At 34.2% G+C, this 27218-nt stretch overlaps 1 protein-coding gene across 1 annotated transcript; it reads left to right on the forward strand.

The window, feature by feature from the left end:
• Positions 1 to 921: 921 nt before the first annotated feature.
• Positions 922 to 26896, forward strand: LOC149781805 (cation-dependent mannose-6-phosphate receptor-like). Its single transcript, XM_089935970.1, has 6 exons — positions 922 to 1130; positions 3755 to 3915; positions 6004 to 6110; positions 13909 to 14051; positions 20369 to 20495; positions 24464 to 26896. The coding sequence occupies exons 1-6, from the start codon at positions 988 to 990 to the stop codon at positions 24587 to 24589; spliced, it is 807 nt and encodes a 268-aa protein (XP_089792096.1). The 5' UTR covers positions 922 to 987; the 3' UTR covers positions 24590 to 26896.
• The last annotated feature ends 322 nt before the right edge of the window (positions 26897 to 27218 follow it).

A 27218-nucleotide genomic window follows, 5' to 3' on the forward strand; every position in this document is an offset into this window, starting at 1 on the left:
AAAAGCAATCATTACAAAAGCTCATTTACTGTATGAGCACCTACTGTATGGAATTCCTTACCACCGAGGGTACGTAATTCAAATTCCTTTGCTTCTTGTAAAAAAAATCATTAAAGAAATTCTTTCTTCACCAGCTGGAATGACATAGTATAGGCTCTGAATAGAAAACGTTACCATCATATCCATACATGATATGTCCAAATCTTATTCGATAAATATAACACGTACGACTTATGCTCAAATGTATGTACCTGTGTACAGAATAGTGTTCATATGTGTATGTTTCCCAGTATAGTAACACATAGTCGTTCATCTTAAATATGTATGGATGAATGTGTGACGATACCTGATTATGTGCATGGTCTTGTATTTATTATTATTATTATTATTATTATTATTATTATTATTATTATTATTTAAAAGTTTCTTCTGTTATTAAAATAGTCATTTAAAAAAAAACTGGGGACTACATGGCAGATGGGTCAGTCATGACCAAATGTGTTATCTTCGTTAAAGAAAGTTTATTATTATTATTATTATTATTATTATTATTATAGAAAGACTGATCAAGGATATGTCGTCTGCAAAATTAAAGTTATTGAGGTATAACGCATTGGAGATTAAGTGAAGCCGACAAGACATGTACTCAGCTTACGGTTTATATGTTGAAGAGCCATAACCATGTCTAACTCTTTTTTTAAAAATAAAAATGTAGGTCTATAGATTTGTGACTTTCAAGTTGTCAGTTTCACTTTTACATTTATGTGAGAAGCGAGAGTAGTGAGTGAATTTATACTGATATATCATTAAAGAAATTACATTTCGTTTAGCTGTATCAAGTATTGTGTTTATTTAATGTGGTCGAAGATAATTTGATTGTATTCGGTTGTGTTCGGTGGTTTTGACAGTGTTCGGTGGCTTTTGGTGGTAAATAGACCTATCCGGTGAACATCCGGTCAATGTGATTACGGAAGCTGGTAGATAATCATGGGTTACCGACTATTGCGATTCGTTATTTTCGTCTGTCAGACATCCTTATTATTACCATACATATCAGCAGATTGTACATTTCCAAAAGTCAAAGAAACAACTGAAGGAATGAGGATGATTGAACGGTTGAAAGGCAAAAGGTTGAACTTCATCCTAATTTCGATAATACTTGCACACGTATTATTGGTTCATTTTGGCACGTTTTATTCTATGACCTTTATTAATTTTGACTTCAGCGTTGGCCTTTGAGCATATAGTAAGGCTTATTTTCTATTAAACGTTGATTGAACGAAGAAAAAATTAATCAAAAATGAAAACAATGCTTGGTGCGTCACTTTTTTTGTATATGCCCGTTTTCCTAGTCCTACATGTAAGACCTCAACCCTGATATTTATGTTTTAGGCGTCATGGTTTTACTGCCTAAGTAACGGCGCTGTGTAACGTGTTTTGATGAAGCCTATAGTACAAGTCACATGGGTCATGTAGGCATTCAACACGGATTTTTTCAGTAATGGGTGTAATTTTTTAGAATTTGATTCTGCATACCGTTAAGTGATAAGTATTCACTTCATTTGGATTCGTATATATCCATGATATTCCTTAGGAAGGTCATTATTTAGCTGCCCAGAGAGGTGCTACCAGAAAAATCAAAGTTAGTATATGTATACATTTTTGGACAAAATGAACCTAAAGGTGTGATCATGTACAATCCGGATTGAATGTCACGCACTGTGATGCCAGGATGAAAGTTATGCATAATGATAAACGAAATGAATTAAAATATATTAATATTGAAGAAAGTGGTTAGATAGTTACATTTCATTCAAGATTGTTATCATCCTTTAAACTGGGTTAAATGTAAGTTTATTACAAGTTTATTTAAGTCAACAGCCCAGGGCCTGTGCCTAAAAAGAAATTTCTTTGAGTACTGTACTCATCATTTAATAAACAATTTTATGCGAAGTTTCTTCATTGAATTTGATCTTGTCTACTTTTGGTTGATTTGAAAGCTTCACTACCGGTGTGTAACATGGTGAAACATGTTCAAATCTTATTTGTGGTTACTGCAAGGGTCGACAAGAGGGGGGGGCAACTGGGGATATATCCCCATGGCCTGGGGCTCATAAAGGGATCCAGTCCAAACAACACTTTATAATTTTATAAAAGAAAAAATTTGTTTGAACAAGTACCAGGAGAGGCCTGGGTGTTTCTTACCCAAGGGCCCATGATCACTCTCTACAGCCCTGGTTACTGCTTGTTCTGATCAAGGTTAAATAACAACTAGCAATCAGGAATCAGTGTAGCTTATGACAGACAGAAGTACTAGCAAAGCAACAAAGAAACTTCGCTCTAAAGTCATTGATATATAAAGTACTTAAACAGATGCTGTCAGGGTGTGTGATTGCATGAATCATGCAAAATATGTACGAATTCACATACTTGGAGAACAGTGATGTGTGAAAATGTCCACAAAATAGTTGAAGGTCCCACATGAAAATGTGCTTGGTGAAGTATATAATTTTTATATAGCCTTTCTTGCCATAACGTGTTTTTTGGGTAGGCAACAGTTTACACATCTGGGATCTTCAAGCATGACAAATATGGTTGTTGTTCTTGTAGGGCTTAACACCGTTTTTCAGCACAAGGTAGGCTACACATGGCGGCCAGTATAAATGGTGGAGGAAGAACCCGTAAAGAACCATTGACCGACAAGAAGCTAATGGCAAGCTTTCTCACATACCCACATTGGCTGAACCCAAGACTAGAACCCACACAGACAGGTGAGATGGCAATGATCCGTAATGGTGAGTGCTTTAGACCACTCTGCCACTCAGGGCTCCTCAAAATGGTTGTTAAACTAAATTCACATTGTGCCCTGGAATAAGCATTATGGTGTAGTTTGAACCCTCCATGAAGGAACTTTTACAAATGCGTGTATAAAATACGGGCCATCTATATACTTTAACCTGATATTAATGTTACATTTTTTCTATTGTATGTTATTTTTGTTATACAGCTTTGTTAAATGAAAGCAACTTTTTATGGCTGATAAGTCATATGTAACTGAAATAGTGCTACAATCCCCAAAATTCTTTCAGACATGTGATATGTCTATAATTTTAAGTGTAGAAGGACATGATTTTCTTGTTTGTCATTGTTTACAAATACTACAAATGATGTTGCATTTAAATTGAAACAAATCATCAAAATGTGTTTAAATTTATTAACTCAACAATTTAACAACTTTATCATGTAATAATGACTAAATGTTCCTAGTTATGAAATTTTGCACCTATGAAATATCCTATGGTTTTATATTTGTAATTGTGAAGGGAATTAATGAATTGAAGGTCAACTTTAGTGATTGGTTGTTTTACTAACTTTGTACTTTGCATACAACTAAAAAGTAGTCTCCCATTACACACTATCGATTATCTTATTGGTTTGCTTAACCAACTGATAATCGATTATAATCGATAATCGGAACAACATTACCTATTGGTCAATAATCTGCATAGTTGACTATGGCCTGTTGGTGACTGCATTGAGGACTTTTAACACAGGGTAAGCTTATAATGTACTATTCATGGTACTTGTTTTTATAGTAGAGGTATATGATGTAGAATTCTGTTACAGCCAAAATATCCCTCTCTGACTTTAGATATATATGACAATCATCTGCTTAATGGTGAGCAAGACTGTAACTATTGAAGTTCGGCATTAGTATCTGTCATTGAGAGGTTTCATTGTCTTTCTATAAAAGGTACCATATGAACGATGAGTTGTACGAGTATGTCATTGGGATTTGCGTGCCAGCTCTGGTTGGGGGGACAGATGCTGCAGTATTGCAAATTGATAAAAATGACAAGAAAAAAGATCCAGTTGTGATTGGAACAGTGACTTCTGCAGATATCATGCATGGAGGTAAGTGTTTCTTGTGAAGCCAATACTATTTTAAAAAACCAAGATGTAGCAGTCACTTTTCTGCCACAAACAGTAAAGCATTGTCAACAGTTTTGTGAGGGTTTCGATGGTAATGGTTTTTTTCTGACATTTTTTGTACCCCTTGTTTGATCTTGTTTATTCTTAAAGTATGTTTTTATAGAGGAAAGAGAATTAATACTAGGACACTCTTACTCATGCCTTTGTCAAGGTCAGGTTCACAGAATATTTGCTTTAAGGTTTTATATAGTTTTTTGTGTGCTTATATTTTCATAATCCACTGATGGATTCTGTTCATACTTGGGATGTTTGATTATATAATAAAGAGAATTTACAGTATTCTGAGACACCCTCTTTCATTCATTTGACCTTTGGGTCAAGGTCACAGATGTAAAAGATTTGCATTAAGATTTTTATTAGAGATTTTTATTTACTGATTTGTGTTCATGTTATAAAAGCCATAGTATAGATGTTCCACTATAAAGTGATGCACTTGCTAACCATATAGACACATGGGTCAAGGTAAAGAAATAAAATTGGGTTACAGTGATTCTTTAGAGCAGGGGCTCAGCTTAAGGCATTAGCCTTTTGTTCTTATTTTGTTATAAAAAAACATCTTGATTTTGACCAATGAAATTGGTGAGTATGTTTTTATGAATATGTAGATGACCTGAATAGCTTTTTGAACATTCAGGACATTGACTTTGTTCAGTTAAACAGAAAGTCCTTGACCTAGTTAAATTAATCTTGTATGGCTCTTTCAGTGTACATGTACTGGTACAGGACCTAATTAGATCTGTGTGAAATTCAAATGACTTGCATTGTTGATTTTTTTACTTCAGATCTAAACATTTTGTTGCACACAGTGAAGCTTACATGTCTGCATGATCTGGTACACATTTGATTAAGATTTGTTCCATAAACATTATTAGACTCTTTTTATAATTATTAGATTACAAAATTACACAAGAGACATCTGTATGTCGTCATGTGGTTGAGTTGTGGCCCTTGATAATTCTGCAACATACTGTTCAGTTTCTGTATTGTTTTTTATTAGAGTGCAATAAAATTTGATGTGCAGTTATATATCAGAAAGGATTTGGAAATGATAACAAGTAGCAGACTTGCTACCTTGATAGTTTAACAAGCTGGTGAAAAATTTGGTAGAAAATTTGGCTTCTAGGAATTCTGAAAAAAGAATTCCTTATGAGGATATTGGTTGTATTGACCGATATTTAAATCAGAGTGAAAGTCAGTGAGAAAATATCTCCTATAATTTTTTAAACTTTCAAAATGATGATAAAGAACATCTACTAGTATTTGTAAAAAGTATCCATAAGACACTTGATAGAAAATCTTTTGAATGCATGCACAAGTCAGTTTTAACTTAAGTAAAACAGTGCTGTTTAATTAAAAAGTAATATGATTTCCAAACAGCTACTTCATGTTTAATTTTAAGCCTGCAAAATATATATATATATATATATATATATATATATATATATATATATATATATATATATATAAAGAAAGCATTGAGAATGCTCAAGACTAGACACCCTTGGAACCAAGTAACATTTTGCTTTATTGGGTGTTTGGTCTTGAGAGATTTTACTTTAACATGTTAAAAACTTTGTTTCAAATAAAATCATATCTGTTCACATTAACCACTTAAGAGAGCAGCTAAAATTGTTGGCTTTGAAATATATATATATATATATATATATATATATATATATATATATATATATATATATATATATATATATATATATATTGACTGATGTTTAAATTACAGTTGACCTTTATATGCAGGTGGTCTTTATAAGAAGGTAGTTGCTGTAGAAACTTCATTTGTCAATCAGTTTAGCATCATTTAATTATCAGATTTCTGTTAGCATATTAGCTACACCATTTCACATTGTTACAAATTCCTCATTAGTAGAACATATACTTTCTGACCTTGTAAATAAAATGTTCATTAATTTTGTAATCTTGCTCAAATCTGCAGAAATGTTGTGTCAGTGAAATTTTGTAATTCAGATTTAGTATTTAGATTACCTTTTTTAGATGATTGGGTTTTATTGGAGTACAATAAAGGACAGAACTACACTTCTCACTGTGGCAATGAAGAACGACGTGCAAGAATAATGATTACCTGCGATGAAAATGCAGTGGTATGTAGAAATTGCTGTGAAATATTTACTGCTAATTCACTTCATCTCTGTACCTGCATAAGCAGATACTAAGATATACAGTATATGACTTTTCAACCAAAACAGCTAGTCGTATGATGGCTAATCAAGATAATCCAACAAAGATTATAAGATTTAGGGAATTTAGGAATTTACTCTGGATTGGAGCTAAGTGAGTATATTTTTAGCTCTACTGTTTGAAAACAAGAAGATATTATGGGCCTGTTTGCTTCATCTGGTGTCCATTAGCAAACATTTGTTATTGTTTCTCCTTCTAAACTTCTTGGAGGAAAGTCACCAAAGAAGGCAGTTTCGTCTTAAATTCTAGAGTCCAAAATGAAAAAGGGTGCCGTTTGAAAATCCAGTGTAGTAGCTTTTTGAAAAGTGTTATCACTGCTCCTTATGAAGACATGGTCTTAACGGGAAAGTTTTTCACAGACGTTTTATGAGATGTTCCAAATGAAAATGGTGCTACTCGTATGTTCAAAACGACTGCCAAGATGTCCATCTTTAAAATATTGCTTACACTTTTTCTCCTTTACAGATAGATTGACATGTTTTTTTTACTAAAATTTTCTTATGACATGTAGATGATTTAAAGTGAAAATGGTTCCGGTTGGATATTGAACATGATTGCCGTCTTGAAAGTCTTGATATTGCTACTTATCTGAACAGATTTTCATATTAACATAAGGCTTTTATTTAAAGACTTTGAAACCTGGTTGGTCCTGGCTGAAGATGGTAAAGGATATGACCTCCCGATATGACTGTCACAAAGCTTTGAAGCTCTTGTAACTACTCCTTCTGAACAGATGGTTATACCAACAGTGAGTTTTCACTCTAACACTTCTTGCAATGTATTGTTGGTTCCATATCAAACTGATATTCCGAATGACAGCCATGTTGGCCATCTTGAAAATCATAATGTGGCTACTTCTCCAGGAGGATGGTTGTATAAACATGTGCTTTTGCTAAAACACTCTTACAGTGTGTAGTTGGTCCAGAAGAAATTTAATGCTAATCTGACCTCCAATAGGTCAAGGACAGTGTCCATCTGAAGAATCTTGTTATCACTACTTCTTTTAAAAGAATGGTGGCATTTACATGTTGCAGTTGTGTGTTTTTTCTGCCAAGGCATCTCTTTGCAATATGCAGTTAAACCTGAATGAAAATGGTGCATATTTGACCATTATGTCCATGATGTGGTGAACAAGTATGAAAATCAGTTCTACTTGATCTTGTTTCAAGTCAAAGGTCACTGCTTGCATATTTGTACTTCTTAGAGATTATGAAAACTTTAACTGGGACCTATATATATATATATGGATTTTGTCCAGATTCTGTCTTTAAATGTTTTGTAGTAAACGTATTGATAGTACTGAGTTTGATTCAAGATAAAATAAATTTGACTTGGTTTGAGGGAGGGGGAGTATCTGTAATGGCTTGTAACAGGACTTTTTAAATTCACTTGCCCAATGTCCAGGAGCTCAAATTCAGCTCAGACAGACTCATGTTTGCAAGATACTTGCCTGCAAGCATATGCAAAACATAAAGACAGGTAATGATCAATTAGTAATACATCATGTTCTGCAAGTTTCATTCTCTGCAGTCTCTCTACAGTAACAGCACCTTTATTTTGCATTTATATGTACTGAATTCTTCACTTACATAAATGTCCCCCCCCCCCCATTTTCTTTCAGATTTTGATCCTTTGTTTAAAGCCTGTCATTTCTTGCTTGTAGTCAGTGTCAAGGTCAGTTTCACTTTTTCTTACAAAGATATGATAATGTCAATATTTGCTATTTAAAGCAAGTTTTGACAAATAGGAAATAAATAATTGATATTTTAGCACATCAGTACTGTTATATTTAAATCGTAATATCGTAATATTTGTGTGTATATGGGATTCACAGTCTTTGAAATCCTAACTTAACCATGGACAGTTTGTGAGTTCCAAATGTGCTGAGATTGCCTACTCTGTACAGTTGGCTTGTCAAAGGTTGTTTTGATGCATACTGGCTGATTTTGCCGTGACTAGATTTTAATTGTTAATAATATAACTCATATGATTTCTTTAACAGGTGTATTATGAAATAAAAGGCACTTGTCTGAAATGATTAGGTTTGGTTTTCAACTAAGTAATAAAAAGAGTGAAAACTGACAAGTTTTGTAAAATTAAACAATTTATTTCCATAGAAAACAAAGTGATAATTTAAAAAGACCATACTATATTGTGAATTAAACCCCAAATAGTTCTTAAAGTTCTTTCACGCATCCTTAAGTATATCATATTCAGAATGAATTCCAGTGGTGTTTTGAGTGAATTCCATTTTTTATTGTGCTGATGTGCCAATAGCCTTGAATGTGCTAATCTGCAAAGAGTCTTGATGTATCACAATGACATGATCTAAAATGTCCTTGAATGAATTCACAGTAATCCCAGAATAGTGATTTAGTAAATAATTAATGAGAAGTACTTTGTAATTTCTGTGAACAGTTGAAATAACTCCTCAGAACACAACAGTAAGACTGGTTTCACTTTTTCATGTTAAGATAGCAATGAGTAATTATGAAGTAACTAACATTTATATTAAAAGCTAAGTCACACTAATGGAGCGAGGCTGAGGGTAATTTTGCCATCAAATTCATAAACAACTTGCTTCTAGATTAAGCTAGACATTGAAATCAACATCTGTAAATTTATAATTTACAACAAGACAAGAAGATGTGAGTAGGTACATAGCATCTGCCTTTAATAACCGATCAAGGTCATCCACACATTATAGATATAAATAACATAATAATGGAGAAAAGCCAGTACACAATACATATTAAATATGCATAACAATACCCACCCATAAACATGGCCACATTTTAGGCTGGATTCTTTATAGACCTGATGATAACATTCATGGTGTCCCATGAACTTGAATCAGATCACTTGCATCATATGCCATCTCAAAGTATCAGTTCCTCACCGTCCATCTCTGTTTGTTACTAATGAAACCTCCATATAATAAATAGAACCAACTAATGCATGACATCCAAGCAACCCTGACAACTTTGTTACTTCTTATAGCAGTGCAACTTGACAAGTGCTTGCATTAATTGCTCTACAAACATGACCCAGCAACCAGGTGCAGGTTGTCAATTAAAAAGTGTTTTCCATTGTATAGTAGTTTTAGAAACCAGCTTCACACAGCTAAAAGAGAATTCCATAAGGCTGAGAGGATTAGGCTTTCCACCCTCCTCAAAATTCATAAGCAGGTTTATGGATTTGCTAAGAAGAATCATAGTTCTTTCATCGAAATTATCACTACAGTACTAAGATCACAGAAAGTTCCAGCTGCAAAGAGCTCTTTAAGATTACAAACAGACTAATGTCAAGGAATAAATGTACACCACTTCTAATGTCCTTCTCTCCAATTGACCTTCTGGACCTGTTTACAAATTTCTTCCATAACAAAGTTCAGTCTAATAGAGATACAGTAAGCTTGATGATGCTCTGGCTGTCCATCTGAAGTTGAGGCTACCATCCAAGGCATAGAGAGGTGTGAAGTCATGGATGATATGTAACCAGCTGCAGATGAATGCTTGACTTTGAGTCATTGGATTGCCGAGGATTTATTTAGGGATTTACTTTTTTTTAATTTAAATTAAATGAACCCAACAAATGCAGTACAAACTGTATGATCATACTAAAGTTTCCAGCTTTTTGCTACCTTATTGAATAGAAAAAAGTAAAATCCTTATAATTAAATTAAATGAAATAAATAATTAAATAAATTCCTAGTTTAATAAGATTCTTTTGCAACATCATATTTTGAATTTCATTCAGTAACACACAATAATACAGAACACTAAATCACATGATACATAAAGCCAATCAGGGAAAAGCTTGCTGGCAGACGTCAACCCTAAGAAGTCTAAATTTGAAGGAACCCAGATTCTAAATATAGTCTTCACTGAATTACATACAGAAAAGTAGTGCAGGTGGGTGTTACTTCAGCTGTTTTTTTTTTTTGTTTTGTTTGGGGGCATACAGTTATGAACTGAATTTCTTCAGCAGGATTTGGCCAGTGATGTTGCTCATAGTGACAGAAGAAATAGTTTATTTTTTTAAGTTGTCCCTAGCTATATAGTTTTATTCCCCTGAGGTTAAGTCAAACATGCTGGAAACTTGTATTTTAAAGCTTCTCAAGTTTATCTGAGATTATCTCACTATTCCACCACTGAAAAGATAACAGGAGGGAAGAAACAAACCTGTCCTGAATTCCTAGAAACTCTCTTTGGCCATTAGAGTATTAGTCCCTTCAAGGGACTCTTGCTTACATATCTTATGTGTATTTTGTGAATACTGTAGACCACTACTTGTAATAGCAGACTGAATGTGTATTTTGTGAATACTGTAGAACACTACTTTTAATAGCAGACTGAATGTTTATTTTGTGAATACTGTAGAACACTACTTTTAATAGATTGAATTTTATTTATCAATTTTAAGAAGGCATAAAACATTGTATAATGACCAAGACTTAATCAGACGCACTCAATTATATGACAGTAATTTCACTGTGGTGATTGCTATAATTTTAAAACTGCATGGGAACATCTTCAGATTGCATAGTTTATATTGATCAAGTGCAAAATAATAAAATATTAAATGGATTTATTGTAGGAAGAATATGTTGACAACTTTGGATTAAATACCCAAAAAAAATTAAATTATTGTACAATTGAAAACTTAATTTACTCAGTTTATTTGTGTTAAATATCCAAATATGCCGCGTATCTAAATCTTGATTGGAGATTGGTTGGTCATATTGATTTTCGTCTTGTAATATTGTCTGGTTTGTCCTAAATGAAATGGTTCCAATCTTACTTGATTGGAGATTGGTTGGTTATATAGGTTTTCATCTTGTAACAATGTATGGTTTGTCCTAAATGAAATGGTTCCAACCTTACTTGATTGGAGATTGGTTGGTCATGTTTGTTTTCATCTTGTAACAATGTCTGGTTTGTCCTAAATGAAATGGCTCCAATCTTACTTGATTGGAGATTGGTTGGTTATATAGGTTTTCATCTTGTAACAATGTATGGTTTATCCTAAATGAAATGGTTCCAATCTTACTTGATTGGAGATTGGTTGGTTATATTGGTTTTCATCTTGTAATAATGTATGGTTTGTCCTAAATGAAATGGTTCCAATCTTACTTGATTGGAGATTGGTTGGTTATATTGGTTTTCATCTTGTAATAATGTATGGTTTGTCCTAAATGAAATGGTTCCAACCTTACTTGATTGGAGATTGGTTGGTCATGTTTGTTTTCATCTTGTAACAATGTATTTTTTATCCTAAATGAAATGGTTCCAATCTTACTTGATTGGAGATTGGTTGGTTATATTGGTTTTCATCTTGTAATAATGTATGGTTTGTCCTAAATGAAATGGTTCCAACCTTACTTGATTGGAGATTGGTTGGTTATATTGGTTTTCATCTTGTAATAATGTATGGTTTGTCCTAAATGAAATGGTTCCAACCTTACTTGATTGGAGATTGGTTGGTCATGTTTGTTTTCATCTTGTAACAATGTCTGGTTTGTCCTAAATGAAATGGTTCCAATCTTACTTGATTGGAGATTGGTTGGTCATATTGGTTTTCATCTTGTAACAATGTCTGGTTTGTCCTAAATGAAATGGTTCCGATCTTACTTCAGTATGATTGCCACAGTGGCTAGCATTACATTTAACTTTCACTTTTTTGTTGAGACCTTAAAACCATATGTTTACAGTCATAAGTTTTATATATCATTAGAGAACTGGGCTGTTTATTGACTGAATCCTCATTTTACAATCACATCGACAATAATTTTTAATAACGCGCTTTTTCTAACACTCACAGAACATAAAGCATTATGAATTAAACACATCTCCATCTCTCTCCCAATTTCTGGGACTTTCCTTGGATACTTTGGCCTGCCTTAGTCGAATTTGAGCTTATCCTAGACACTGGGCAAGTGGATTTGTAAATCCTGAATAAAGGAAGGAATACATGGTCATCCATTGAAAATGCAATAGCTGTGTGTTTGCTTGTCATCTCATCAGGGATGTTAGAGAATCTGAATACTTATTATACTTAAATGCATTTAAAAGCAACATCAACCTTTTGTGTGATTAAAATGACTTTCAATAAGGAAAAGAGTGAAATTACAGTTCAGGTCCAATAATGTTACAGAACTGTATATGGAAGGGGGAACTACTGATAAATACATCAGAAAGTTTAACTAACTTTCAGTTGGGATATTTCTATATAAAAACATTTTGGACTGCCAACAAAAATTGTGGTTGGTAAAATCATCCCTGTGGGAATTCCAGCTGAAAAATCTGTCTATTCTAACTGAGGATGTGAGAAAATAGAATAAAGTCCACAAATTCAAGTCACATGGGTGGGAGTTTCTCTGTCCCATGTTAACCTATACAGTTGGGCTCTTATTTTATTCTCTTATTTCTAACTTGGAAATGTTGTTGGAAATATATGCATCATCAGTTTGGTTGGAGGTTTTGAAATACAAATTATTTTCTAAACATTGTTACTTCATTAAAAAGATAACACAAAGTTATAACATAGAATTTATTGTATACATGTGATGCTTGCTTTATGCCAATTTGATTGACTTGTTTTCATTTTAATGCCATTTATAATGAATAAATAACATTCAGCTTGCAACACTGTGCTCATTTATATGCCATCTCAGGTGCCATGTATTATGACTCATGCACAGCTCACATTTTTATTGTATATTTTAATGTTTTTGAAAATTATGCATAAATAATCATTACTTTAAAATTTAGAGATATAATTTCCCGATAACTTCCTTAATTTATAAGTATCTTATTGGGAAATTACTTTCAATTTATGCCATAACCTCAGAAATGCATTTGGCGTAATTCAAGCATCATCCATATAAGGAATACTGTCTAAATTTGTCTTTTCAGTACAAAAAATACAAGAAACATTGCAGAAGTTCATGATGTCATAATGATTGTTTCAACAGTTTCATTGGGTGCACTATTATGGGATAGATATATTGCACATATATTACAAACATGGACAAACCATGTCACACTTGTAAATAAAGGATTCTGAATGAGAAACTGATATAATCTGTCATATTTGTTGATGTGTGATTTTTTTTTGTTCTCCATCAAAATATATACAATTCATGATGTTTACGACATTTCTACGTAAATAAATAGGAGTTTTAAACAATGGTGCCCAAGTGGTAGGGTTGAAGCATTAAAGGATTTATTATTCATTTAGTATTTATTTAACATATTTTGATGTTTAGAGAAGGTTTATAAGAACTGGTAACAATGGAAAATGTAAAGTGTTAACTAGAAAACATGGCTTAATCTTAAATTCTGAAATAAACCTGCTAGAAATGTAAATGTAAATTGTAAATGGCATATCCTACAAATAATCAAAGTATCTGGTAACAGTCATGTGTGAAGTAGGATGGGCGTTCCAGCTGGAAATCTCTATTTTCATTGAGACTAATAGCATCTATATTATCTTGGGAGTAACCATTCTCATACAACTTTCTCATATGAGAAAATGTTATCATACATATAGAAAGAAATAAGTGTCTCTCAGTAGAACCCTCTGATCTGTTGGTGCCTTATCTGATGACAGAACTTGATGGCAAATTTTGGTTAATGATGTGTCACAGATGGGTATGCATTATACATAAAAAGATGTACTATTTTGTATGTTTTTCAGGATGAGCAACTCTTCATCTTATCAGAGGAAAACAATCGGACCGATACCTGCTTTTACCTATTTGAGATCAGCACTGATGTTGTCTGTCCAATCAAGCCACTGATAACTGTTGGGTTGAGTGTGGGTTCAGTGATTCTCATTGTGTAAGTCACTAAAAAGTATCTTGGACTAAATTGTCCCCATGCTGTAAGATGATATATTGTGCAGACATGATTTTTCTCAATGTGAAAGTGTTCCGCTTTTCTCCTGACTTGAATCCGATTTTTCTTGATATAGTCTGCTTTTTTATATATCATCTCCGATCCAATTTTTTAAAAACAGTCTGTTAGGTCCCATTCCACAACGACCCTTGTAACGTATTCGCTCCATATATTAGTTAGCCCACGACTCTCATAAAGAGTATTCTGATAGGTCAAAAGTTTAAATTCATCCAGTGAATATCCGTGTAATGGAAACTGATGGCAATGGAAAGAAGAAGCATGCTTGCGGCACAAAAAAATGGCATCCCAAGTTGTTGAGAGAGACCATGACACAAGAAGTTTCGATTAAGGTTTTTAAAAAAACGTGGAAATGGGAATGGCTGGAGCAAAAAGTCGATGGAAATTTAGTTGGTCAGTTTATAAGAAAACTGAGTGCAAGAGGACTGGCATTTTATGACCTCTGCTCTACATCAATCGCGTTTGGAAGTTTTGGAACGGCACCTACAAAAGAAGCTGCATATGAAAAAATGTAATCTCAGAAGGCATCTGGAAAAAGTGCAGTTATTTACTTAATGAGAATAGATTTCTTGCATGAGAGATTTTGCTTTATGTCAGAATATGCGCACTGCATGTCGCCAATACAAGTACCAGCTTGAAATGAAAAAAGGCACTCATTGAGAAGGAAAAGAAGCAGTTGCACATTGAGCCAAAAAAGTCAGTCAAAAAAGAAGGCTAAACAAATCTTTGCCAAAGCCAAAAATGAGCTCGACTGGCTTATCAACAGGTTGTGTCCATTGGAGAAAAAGACAAGTGAATGTATGGAATTATTTGTATACAGTTAATGTACTTGGCTGTTTATTTTACAGGTTTGTTATGAAAAGAGAGAAGTATAACATATTTGCTGCAAAAATTTAGAAATTATTTTGACTTAATTATGATGTGAACACTGACGTGTACATGAAATAACTTAAGTACCAGTATTATTGGAAAAAAAATTCATGTGACAATAAATATTTTGAACTTATTCAAGTCAAGGTGAAATTTCTTAGTAAGTTAAGTTTTTCAAATGACTATTTTTTTTATATATTATGATCATAAGTTGCACCAGGAGCAGTTTTTTATTATTGCATTTGGACCACTAATCAGGGGCGCTGCCCCTTGAGACCCTGTTGGGAGAGGACCCCCAATCCCACCTTTCAAATTTGCATCTTTTTTGGGGAGAATACCAAAAGTCATGTCTGATTGTGAAACTCTCAATCTGTCCATTAGTAACCACATTTCTTCCTAAAACAGCACTTACATATTTATGAAACTTTGTGGTAATCATCTGCAAAAAGTGGTGTAGTCCATGTGTTCCGCAGTTGCCCAACCCAATCCCTTGTCTGGTATGCCATAACAAGCATGGAGCTTGTCTTTTATGTTGATGTAGATTGATTGGTCAGGTCTTTGGGCATGTGATGCAGTTTCCACCTCTGTTATGTCAACATTCTTGAACATTTAACCATACCCTAGTTCATAAGGCATGAGTGGCATAGTAATATATTTGCTTTGTACCTTGGTTACAGATTTGATCATTTTGTTCTTGCACATGCAACAGTATTTGTCTTGCTCAGAAGTGATGGCATATTTACCTACATTATTTCTATAAATCATTGCATTAATTGGAGTCTATCTGATCACTGTTGAAAGATTTATTCCCATTTATAGCCCTGCCAGTCATATATCAGATGAAAATGGTGCTCAGAATCTGTTTGGCATCCATTAGCAGAAAGCTGAGATCACTACTCCCCTAACTATATTTGGAGGATTGCTATGAAACTTTACAAGGTCTAGCTGTGGCAGTTTATACTGATGTCTAGCACTGGGGCATCATGCCACAGACATTTAGCATGATGTCCCACCCAGACACATTATCCTGACACCAGGCTGACCAGTCCTAACACTAACCTCTTAATGCTGAGTGCCTAGCAAGGCAGCTGTTAGTATCATTTTTATAAGTCTATGGTATGACTTGAGCAGGGTTTGAACCCATGACCTCCCACATCTGGACTGGAGGTGAGTTGTGATCTGTAAAGGCGAGTGCCGTAGACCACCCTGACACTCAGGTCCCTGTTAATTATGTGAATTCTGTTGCATTTGTGGACTTCATTATTCTGACCTTGTTCTTCAACATGATTTTTTGGAAGACTATTGGTTGTTTTCATGCATGCTGTCTGTATTCTATTTGCTTTTTAAGTGATATGCATTGTTTGTGTATGTGAACACTTTAATATTTTTATAATAATGGTAATATTTTCAGAATTTTTGGTCAAAGTTGTCTTGTCAGGAAATTTGTTGATGATGGCAAAGAAGTTCATTAAATGCAAGAAACATGAGTACCATGTGCAAAGTGTTATTCAAATACAGCATGCAGTGTTGTGGTCAGTGGTCAGAAGGTATCTAGTACATAGTAATAAGTACTAAGAAAAGGTCAAAATGGTGAAGCTGAAGCAATCAGCCCAGAGCAACAATGCAGTGTGCAAGTTTACATCCTAAAACACTGCTCTCCAATCAGCACACTTTGGCATGTCATTACTGTTTCATATGATAATAGTGAATAGGAAGCAGACATCACAAGACTGTCTCACCAATTTGCATTGCTGCCAGCACCGGCTTTCAGGCTGAATCAGTCCTGTCCATTAGTTAGAGATGATTGTCTCCAAAATGACAAGAGACCAAGCAAAACAAAGGCAACAGTTTGGACCATAGTCGGGATGCAGCATGCTATTCAGTTTCCGAGTCAACATACTAAAATGGATGAAAGCAATGTTTCTCCTTCCCCATTCCTCCGAACAGCCATCATTGACTTTTACCCCTGACCAACCACAAACAGCCCACCAATGGGTGATAGAGTCCTTCGTTTTCATAGTGTGTGAATCCTCCTGTTTTTGGAAAATAAATGGCAATCAAAATCATTTTGGAAGTGCTTCCAGTTTTGTTATTATACCACCCCATCATAAACATGCCATTCAGTTGAGAAAAGGTGGAAATTTTTAAGAAGCAGATCAAATTGTAACTCAAAAAGCAGGTTCTTTAGATAGTTCACTGGTCAGATGTTGCTGGGTTTTGCTCCAGACTGGTCAAAGTGCCTAAGGCCAAAGTAAATCCCAGGCCAGTTTTTGACCTCAGCACACTCAGGAGGTACATAGCCACACCAAGGTTCATAATGGAGACACACGATCAGTCAGACATTCAATAAAAAGGCACAAATTTGGGGTCAGATTAGACCTGACACATATTTTCACATCCCTATTCACACATCCTGGCACAATATCATTTGAATCAGATTCCAAGGAACAATATACCAATTTCATATTTCCATTTGGTCTCAGCATCAGCCTGTGGTTATTCACTGAGGTCATCAGTTTGTGTCAAGCTATGTTACTCTGTTCCAGTCAGTCTCATCAACAGCGACTGCAGCATATCTTAACAACATCCTCCAGTTGCACAGGGTAAGTTTATCTTCATGAAGGGCAGAAATGATCATCTGGCCAATTTGACTTGATTAGGTTTTCTAGTCAATTGAGAAATCATTCCATGACCGCATTTTGTCCACCTTGGCATGGTATTTCTGACCAACTTCAGACTTGCATGATTCCTTCATATACACACAAAAGAGATTAATGACATAGTGGATTTCTGCAACATTGTTTTGCAATTCCACAGCCTGCTTATGTGCCTTCTGCAGATAGCTCAGTTGGCCATTTTTTCAAACTTGATCAACAGATCAGGATCTTGACTGAAATAGTAACCTTATTTTGTCATTGGATCTTCAAGTCATGGCTAACATTTTGAATTGCTTTCACAAAAACTTACCAGAACTTTACAATCTGTCACCAGTTCATAGGGATGTGGAACCCATCTGTTGTCCACTTTACCAATGGCTGCTGAATGTCAACTTTTTGAAGATTATGGTCATAGCAAATGTGTTTCATTTCTGGAAAGGTTAATTCTACTAAAGCCACCACTGCTGAATTAGAGGGGACAAAATCACCAGACTAATGCATCCTGGTTTGGACCTTTCTGCGGTTGTGTACACAGATGAATATAATGGTTCAAGACAGACATGTTAAATGTTCTGATCGATACATTTGCAAGAATAGGAAACCTTTCACAATATGATCTGTCCAGCAGTGTGTCTCTCAACGGATTTGATACATGTTTGCAATGTGATGGAATCACAAACTTTCCACCATCATCTTCAGTAATGTTCCCAGAAGCCTTGACCATGGATTCTTTTGGATTCAGTTCAGAGGGGTTTGGGGGCTATGCCAACCCACCTGTATGGTTGTGATACTGAAATAATTCAGAAAACAAAGAAGTACAAATGCAAATTGATTCCGATATCCTCCATAAGGGGAGACAAATCTTACATAGTGATCTGCTTGACCTTGCAAAAGATGAACCAAATAAAATCCCACCCAAAACACAACCTGCTCAGACAACTGAGATCTCGTGTGTTTCACCCCTGCATAGACAGGTAACTCCTTCATGCATGGCTCTTGTTAGGATAGCCCTGCATAGACAAGCTACTCCTTCATGCCTGGCTCTTGTTATGAAAGTCCTGTGGAGAAAATAATTTAAGCCTTTGGTAATGGAGAGAACCTCATGAACTAGAAGACCTCCCACTTTAGAGGTGTACAAGAGAAGGTGGTGCATTTTCAAGGATAGGTGTGTAGTCAATAGCATCATTCCAATGAATGTCTCAGTCCCTCAATTAGCTAGTTATTTTCTGTGGTTTTTGAGAAGAAGAAATTAGCCCAAAGTATGATCAATGACTTTATCTTTAATATAGTCAGGCATTGTGGCAGATCAGACGTCAAACAATAAAAATTTATCAGACCTTTTAGCCAATTTCAACTAGAATAGGCCCAAGACTCTTGTCTCCATTTCCAAAATGGATTCTATAATGGATACTGACATGGCTGATCAATTTAACCAGAACCTAAGAGAAGCTGCTATCATACAAAATGTGTTTTCTGATTGTCCTCACTTTTGGCATGTAGTGGGATTAAGTTCTTTACATTTCCCCAAACCATCTCCAGTTCATATCATCTTGGTGTGTGGTCTGTATGACACAACCAGGGTTCATACCAAAGAACAGGTTGCTATCAGTGTGCAATAAATGTTCAGTAAAAAAAATTGTTCCTTCTCCATCGATAAGTCTACTATGATGTCAATACAGGACATGATCTGTACCTTCAAACATTACTTGAAGTGTACAGAGAAGTGCTGTATGGGCCAGACAGTATCTCTTATTGTAAAACCGGGGAAGGAGATCATAATGAATAAATTCCTTGCATCATGGCTCAAGTTGGTAAAATATTCAGCACACTGAGATCTCAAGAGATATACATCATGAACGTCTGAGCTATCTTGGTAAGCAATGCATTCAGATGGAATTTTGCAATTAGAGGCATGATGGAAGCCATTGAATTTCAGGCACAGTCAACCTTTTCCAGCTTTTATCTGTGATCTGGCTTGACAGAGATGAAAATTGAATCAGGCAGGCCTGGTGGCTGCAGTCCAGACCATCACCAACGTAGTTTAAGTCAGCTCAACTGTACTGTGGCCATAGAACAGCACTCTCCCTGGATACAGCCAGAATTGTTACTCGGGGAGCATCCACAAGTCACTTTAACGGGTATGGTGGTTACAGCCTTCATAACTGTCAGTGGTCTCATGTTAGGAGTGCAGTTGATCCTCATACATGGAACAGTTTTCTGTGACCTCAAACGGTAGCCATGATTGGGGTAGGTTGCTCCAAATTTTATCTCAGTTTACCTATCTTAATGTTAATGTGATCGGGGAACATATTCAAAAGATAAAGCAAATGTTGTAGTAAGTTATGCTTGTCTGAGAATAGTTTCTCAATCACATTACAATTAAACCCTCATATTCCTCCTCTTAAATGTGAGTATCTTTTTGTTGATGTAAAAACTCTAGATACCTTGCAGTGGGCAGGGGAGGTAATAGTTAGGAGTTTCATCCCTTTGTCTATTATGTTATATAGACAGGAAGATGAATTTTCATTTTCTTCATGATTGCATTATTCCAGAGGTAGCATAGCTTCTTACCATCATTGATGATGGGTTTGTATTCTTCAATTGAAATAATTTACTACATCATTTGCTTTTTTGTTGTAACATTATAAAAGGCTGAGTCATCTTTTTCAGTATTTTGCATTTATAATATTACAAATACTGTATCTTTATTTTCAGGTTATTTTCTGTGGTTGTGTTGTACCTTATCCTAGGCTTTTCCTACAACCGGTTTGTTCTTCGTGCCAAAGGTTTGGAGCAGATCCCAAATTACAGTTTCTGGAAGGACTTTGGAAACCTTCAAGCAGTAAGTTTGAAATACAGTACAGACTAGTTTAACTTCATTTTGTCCAAAAATCACTTTTTACAACACCAGAAATGGAATTGTTTTAAATCATTGATAAATTTTATCCCTTATTTGACATTTTATCAGGAAAATTATGATGGAAAATGAGATAAGACTGTATAACATTGATTATTGGAACTCAAAAGGGGATATGAGCTTGGTTTTGATTATTGATAGTAATAATTAATTAGTTAGAATTTTTTTCCTCATTGATTGTCTCAACTATAATTTGTCTGATGATAGAATCTGTTGTTGCCTTCAAAACTGGATAACTTTTACTCAAAAAGAGGCTTGTAATCTGTATTTGATTGTATTGTTTACTGCTTTTCAAATGAAGCCATTGTCCAAGCTAAGCAAATCCTTGCATTTAGTTACCTTGTCTTACAGTGTTTTGTTAGTACTAAATGAAAATGGTGCCAATTTGGCCTCCATGGCAGGTGTCATGAAATTCTCCATATTGCTATTCCTCCGAAATGGAAAGGTATATTGACATGGAGTTTTCACCAAATAACTAATTATAATATCTAGTTGGTCCTGAATGAAAATGGTGCTGATCTGAAATGAACTATGCCACAATGAAGATGTTAAAAATTTTGACTCAAATTCTTTTAAATGGATGGCCGTATGAGCATGTGGTTTTTAACAAAGTTCTCTAATGGTGTCTGGTTTATTATAAAGAAAATGATGCTGATCTTCCATCCCAAATGTCTGCTACAGTGCCACATTGGCTAATTTTAAAATCTCAACAATATCAAATATATTTTCAACACTCAGCAGTAACATAGAAAAAATGTGCTCTTATCTTGAATTCCAGGAAAGTCTTTATAGGCAATATATCATCAGTCCTATGGGAGATTTGTGGTAAACTGAATAATTAGTTATTTTAATCCTTTCCTTTTTGTCACAGAATATTACATCTCCTTTGAATATATTTCTATTAAAGCTCACAAATATAATGCAGACATGTAATTTTTCAGACAAAAACTGTCTAGCAATGGCCATTTTACTTTAAGGATCCCAGATATAACAATTATAATGAGGTACATTTACAGGTGTATAAAACCACAGGGCATTAGTTGCTTAGATACTGATTTTTTAATTTAAAATATTGAGAAAGGTAAATGTAGATTTTATAATTGTACGACTGGCTTACAGAAGTTGGTAAAATCCTGAACAAATTAGATACCTTATATTTGTGTTTTGTCCATATTTATGATATAGTCTTCTTGTTGGAACATACCTAAGTATTTGATGGCCTCATTGATATCATGGGCCACTTGTATGGCCCCTGTGAGCATTGTTATAAAGAAGGAAAACTGTACTGGGTGCAAGTGGTAAACAAGGCTATGGAATAATATGGATTTGGTCTGCAGAATCAAAGTATAATAGAATTTTATGTGAAAGTTCAAATAGTTATAATCAGCAAAGAAATTAAATTCCAAAATTAAATTTGCTCAATGTAATAAGATCCAAGACTGAGATTGTGTTATGTCAGGATCAGCATCATAAGGGTTTTATTGCGAGGGGTCGCTTTAGTAATGATACTTGACAAGTTTTTGGTTTGGATACAATGGAAACTTTGTTGTCCAGCTACAAAGGACCCTGAATTTAAGCCTTTATATAACAAAATCAATAATGGACACTCCATGGAACGTGTGTCCTTTTTCTGTTGAGGCCCCTTAAATAATTTAGAAATCACTACTCTTGAAGAGGACATTATTATTTGGTATGGAATGTTCAGGTGCACTGTTTGGACCACTGAATTGGTGAACCTATATCCATTCAAGGGCAATCCATTCCAAAATGATATAGCCCCTTTCATAAGTAGCTATTTTATTTTATTTGTATTATTGACTGCTATGGTAGCCTAGTGGTTAGAACGTCCGCCTTGGATGCGGGAGGTCGTGGGTTTGATCCCCGGCTGAGTCATACCAAAGACTTATAAAAATGGTATTAACAGCTGCCTCGCTTGGCACTCAGCATTAAGAGGTTAGTGTTAGGACTGGTCGGCCTGGTGTCAGGATAATGTGTCTGGGTGGGACATCATGCTACATGTCTGTGATATAATGCCCCAGTTCTAGGCATCACTATAAACTTCCACACTGCAGACATCATAGCAATATGACTGATTTTTTTTAAAACTACGTTTAAATCCAAAATCACACACACACACACACATTTTATTGCATTTCTGTGATCTTTTCCTTCAGTCAGTCTGTATCTCCTTAAATGGGGTAGGCAAGATGTGATATTATCTGTTGATATGGACCAGTCGCTATTTTCCCTCATTCATTCTGTTTGTCCTGCAATGCTGCATGTAATCGCGACATCGTATGTTTATACGGACCAGCCCATATATAATATGAACCAGTAACCATTTTATTAATAATACATTATGTACCATGTGATCAACTTTCAATTGGTAGAAGAAAGTTTCGAGTTTAAAATACACAGTAAGGTGAAGGATCTGTAAATGTGATTGTAATATGGAGGTGTCCACAGAGACAGATTTCACTTTATTCAGTGTCTTAAGATGGCTATTACAATGTAACAAAACAGGTTATTGTATGTGTAGTGGCTGATAGCTCATGTTGAGTTCTTTTAATACAAGACATTGTACATTCAGTAATCTGTTTATTGTATAGTCTTATTTGTTATGGGCATCACTTATTGTATTAACATTGACAGAAAAACAAGACTTACAAATTTCAAATAAATATGTTATTTCTTTCTTTTAAAACTAAATTCATGCTTTCATAACCTGCCACAATATATTTTATGGCATGGATGATGTCATAATATGGATGTCATAACATGGATGATGTCATGATAAAAGAAGCTGGTGCACATGCAATTTTTGTTACAACTTATTTCAGTTGGTGACAATTTATACTGGAAAATATATATATATATATATATATAAAATTTTTGGGTGATGTGTGCTTAGTCATGAGGGAATATAGACTCGTGTGTATAGGCAAGGCGATGGATGCCATTTACCTGTGGACCTAGGTTTGAGTCTCCATAGAGTATGAATTAAAAATTCTCTAAGCTGTATGATAGTTTTATTTGTATTAAAATATTAATTCTGCCTACTATTATCAAGTATTCTTTTACAGGAATCAAGAGATATCACTTTCTGTTCTGTTTGGTGTATATTTATAATTCACTGTAATTATTTCTATATACCTTGATTTCTTTCATATGAATCCAGAATGACTGTAGATACATGAGAATTAATTACTAGGTCATCATGCGAGTGTGTCTGCTACATATGACACCGATTGAGTAACATCATTTTTTGGTGATGTGTGCTTAGTCATGAGGGAATATGGGCTCGTGTGTGCAGGCAAGGTGATAGGTGCCATTTACCTGCAGACCTGGGTTTGAGTCTCCATAGAGTATGAATTAAAAATTCTCTAACCTGTATGATAGTTTTATTTGTGTGTGAGTGTGTGTGTGTATGTATATATATATATATATATATATATATATATATATATATATATATATATATATATATATATATATATATACACACACACACACACACACACACATACATATATATATATATATATATATATATATATATATATATATATATATATATATATATATATCCTCTCCATAAGATATAGAGTCTTGTGCAGATATTTCCATGGTAATTTATTCTGAAATTAAGTCACAAAAATTTTTCCTTCTGGTTTCAGTTTGTATTAAAATGCTCTGTCTTTCTACCATAAGATGTGTTTAAATTGCCCATATCGTTCTATATGTAATGCATAGCTTTGATGGATTGTTTTAAAACAGGATTGGCTAAATTTTATGGCCATTTTGAGCAAGGAATTAAGATCCTCAAGGTCCGATCTAGACAGGTTCTGCTGTGATTTTGAAAGGGATAATTATATATTAATGATCTTTTTCAGGATGGCTGTAATCTTGTTTGTCGTTCCAAGGATTCTCAGCAGCCGAAGTCGTACAAAGGTGTAGGAGATGATCAGTTACAAGATGAAGAGAGAGGTTCAGGAGATGATCATCTTCTACCAATGTAGATTGTTGCTCAGAATGCTTCATTAAAGATTTTTTTAATAATACTTTTACCATTCCTATTGACATCAAACTGAAAATTATTTTGTAAAATCTAGTGCTGACAGATATATAAAGGGCCTATTATCTATCATGTATTATCTGTCCATCTGTAAGCACGTTTGTTATCACAACCCATAAACTACTTGGAGAATTTACCATGAAACTTTACACACATATTCATCCAAAGGTCTTGTTAGTCCTAAATGAAAATGGTGCCAATATGATGTTTGTTTGGAAAAGAAACCATCTTGGTATTTGCTTTTCACCTTCAGATTTGTCATGGAAAGAATTTGTATTGTTTACATTAAATGCTATTATATGCTGAATCATGCCTAACTCGTGCACTTCTGGTTGTTCCTTAGGATATATTTAGAATAATTTTGTACAGTTTTTGCACATATTATTTGCAAAAATGTTTTTGTTTTATTTGGTATTTCTGTACATAGCCTTTTAATGGTTTGTCTTTGTGTGAGCTGTACATAAATCTATGTACCTTTTGAAAGGGGACAATACTCTTACGTTACACACATTGAATAATACTCTGTACGGTAACTTCCAGAATATCTATTGGATCTCATTACTGATTAAAATTAATTGAATTTATGGATATTCCACTGATATTTTATTGTACTGAAGAAAGAAGGAAAAAATTTCCTTTTTTTGCTGATCTTAGCAGATGATTGCTATCGAGTACCTTAGTCAGAATCTGAAAATTTAATTTACTAATCTTGTTTTAATCTTAAAAACCCAATTGCAATCTATATATGGAAAAAATTCCATGCAAGTTAATCTTTACAATTTATTTCATCTGGTCATATATTGAAATAATTTAGCTCTGTAGAATGGAATAACATAATTTAGGACTTGCTGTTTGTTTTTAATGGCACTTTCCACACATTATTGGCCATGTCATGCAGAGGAAATGGGAGCTTAGTGCCTTTCCTCAAGGCCACACCAAGGCAGCTGACCTGACTGACCTGGTCGGATATCAACATGTGGCCCTTGGATCACAAGACCATCACTTGACTGACTGAGCTTTCACAGCTCTCAAAAGTCCAGATAATTGAACTAGCAGGTCATCTCAAACTAAAGAAAAAATTGCAAAGAAATGTAATAATTAACATTTCTCCATATATGGTGACAATTCTAGACTTTTTTTTTTTTTTTTAGTGACTTTATGATTATTATGTCAGTGACTGAAAACTTTGATCACAGTTTTTGTTCAAGATTTCCTATGAATAAAATGTACTCTTCTTTTTTGTTTTACTGATAATTCATGATTCTTCCAAGCAGACAGCAATATTTTGGCAACAAGAAATTCTAATTTTGCAGTCTGCTTGAAAGTCATCATACTTCACACCTTTAATAATCCTATCTATTACATAAACTCGTACAGTAAATGAAATAGAGTGAAAGTACATGTCATTTGTTATGCTGATAACTATGTATACTAATGTTAATCGACCTGCATTCCTTATCCCTGCCGACTTTAACTCTTCTTTGTTTATAAGACAGAATGTTGTTGCCAACTTGTGAATCGGTCTGCACCCCCTGTCTGTGCTGTGAACTCTTCCGCTTTTATGAGACATAATACTGTTGCCAACTTGTACACAGATGTTTTACAAGAAAAATAATTTCATCATACATAGTACAAGAACATGTTATAGCTATATCACATCATAACATATAGACACAGAAGGTTCCATTAGCTTTCTCCAAGTGAAAAAGTCATTCTATTTTATAATAATGTTATCTTATTGTTTTGATTGATTGATTATATATTCCAATTATAGACAAGCATGAATATGTAGGAAAATTGATGAAAGGTTCATACTAATGGAATTATTTTGAGTATTTGTACAAGTTTGGCTCTATTTCAGAAAAAAACCAATAACCTGTAATTTATTATCAAACATTCTGCTTGTATAATTGAAAATGTGTTTCATCAGTAATAGGGTCGTCTCAGTCATAAATGTGTTGGGTTTATGACATAATGAACTAAATTTTTCTGACAAATTTAAAAAGAATGAAAACAAATATAAAGAAGAAAATATGTTAAATGTAGGAAATACTTTTGCAACATTTTATAATGATCAGAAACTTTTTATTTCATATTTACATCAGTGAGTACATTTATTATTGGAATGGCTCAACAATGAAAACAAACATGTCTCAGTTATTTTGCTTTTAATATGTTGCAGGCATTCATCCATTTAAAAATTGTTTCCTTTGTATTGTGCCATCAAGGATTTAATAAATTTTATTTCTTAGATACTTTTTTTCTCATTCTTAAGTACAGCAACGTTTCACATTATTTGCTCTGTCAAAATTTTTTTGAAGAACTAGTTCAATCTGGCTGTACAGAACTTTCTTGTGTGTAATATAAACATCTAACTGAAACGAAAACTTAACAAAGTTTCAGTCTGCAGCGCATTCAGTTTTGGAGATCTAGTTATATAACCTGGTTCAGAATAGTCAGACATCTTCCAGTTTGATGTTTTAGGCATACTGAGAAATCCAGACAAATAGGCAAATAGATGTGTTAATATAAAGAAACACATTAAATAGAGGATACATTGTGACCCCACTATA

This window comes from Sinohyriopsis cumingii, chromosome 15 (genome assembly GCF_028554795.1).
Source record: "Sinohyriopsis cumingii isolate HCF-2022 chromosome 15, ASM2855479v2, whole genome shotgun sequence".
NCBI lineage: Eukaryota > Metazoa > Mollusca > Bivalvia > Unionida > Unionidae > Sinohyriopsis > Sinohyriopsis cumingii.

Coding starts and splice junctions, on each gene's coding strand:
- LOC149781805 (XM_089935970.1), top strand. CDS start 988: ATGGGTTACCGACTATTGCGATTCGTTATTTTCGTCTGTCAGACATCC. Junction 1,131..3,754: donor GAACGGTTGAAAGGCAAAAG/GTTGAACTTCAT, acceptor TTTCTATAAAAG/GTACCATATGAACGATGAGT. Junction 20,496..24,463: donor ACTTTGGAAACCTTCAAGCA/GTAAGTTTGAAA, acceptor GATCTTTTTCAG/GATGGCTGTAATCTTGTTTG.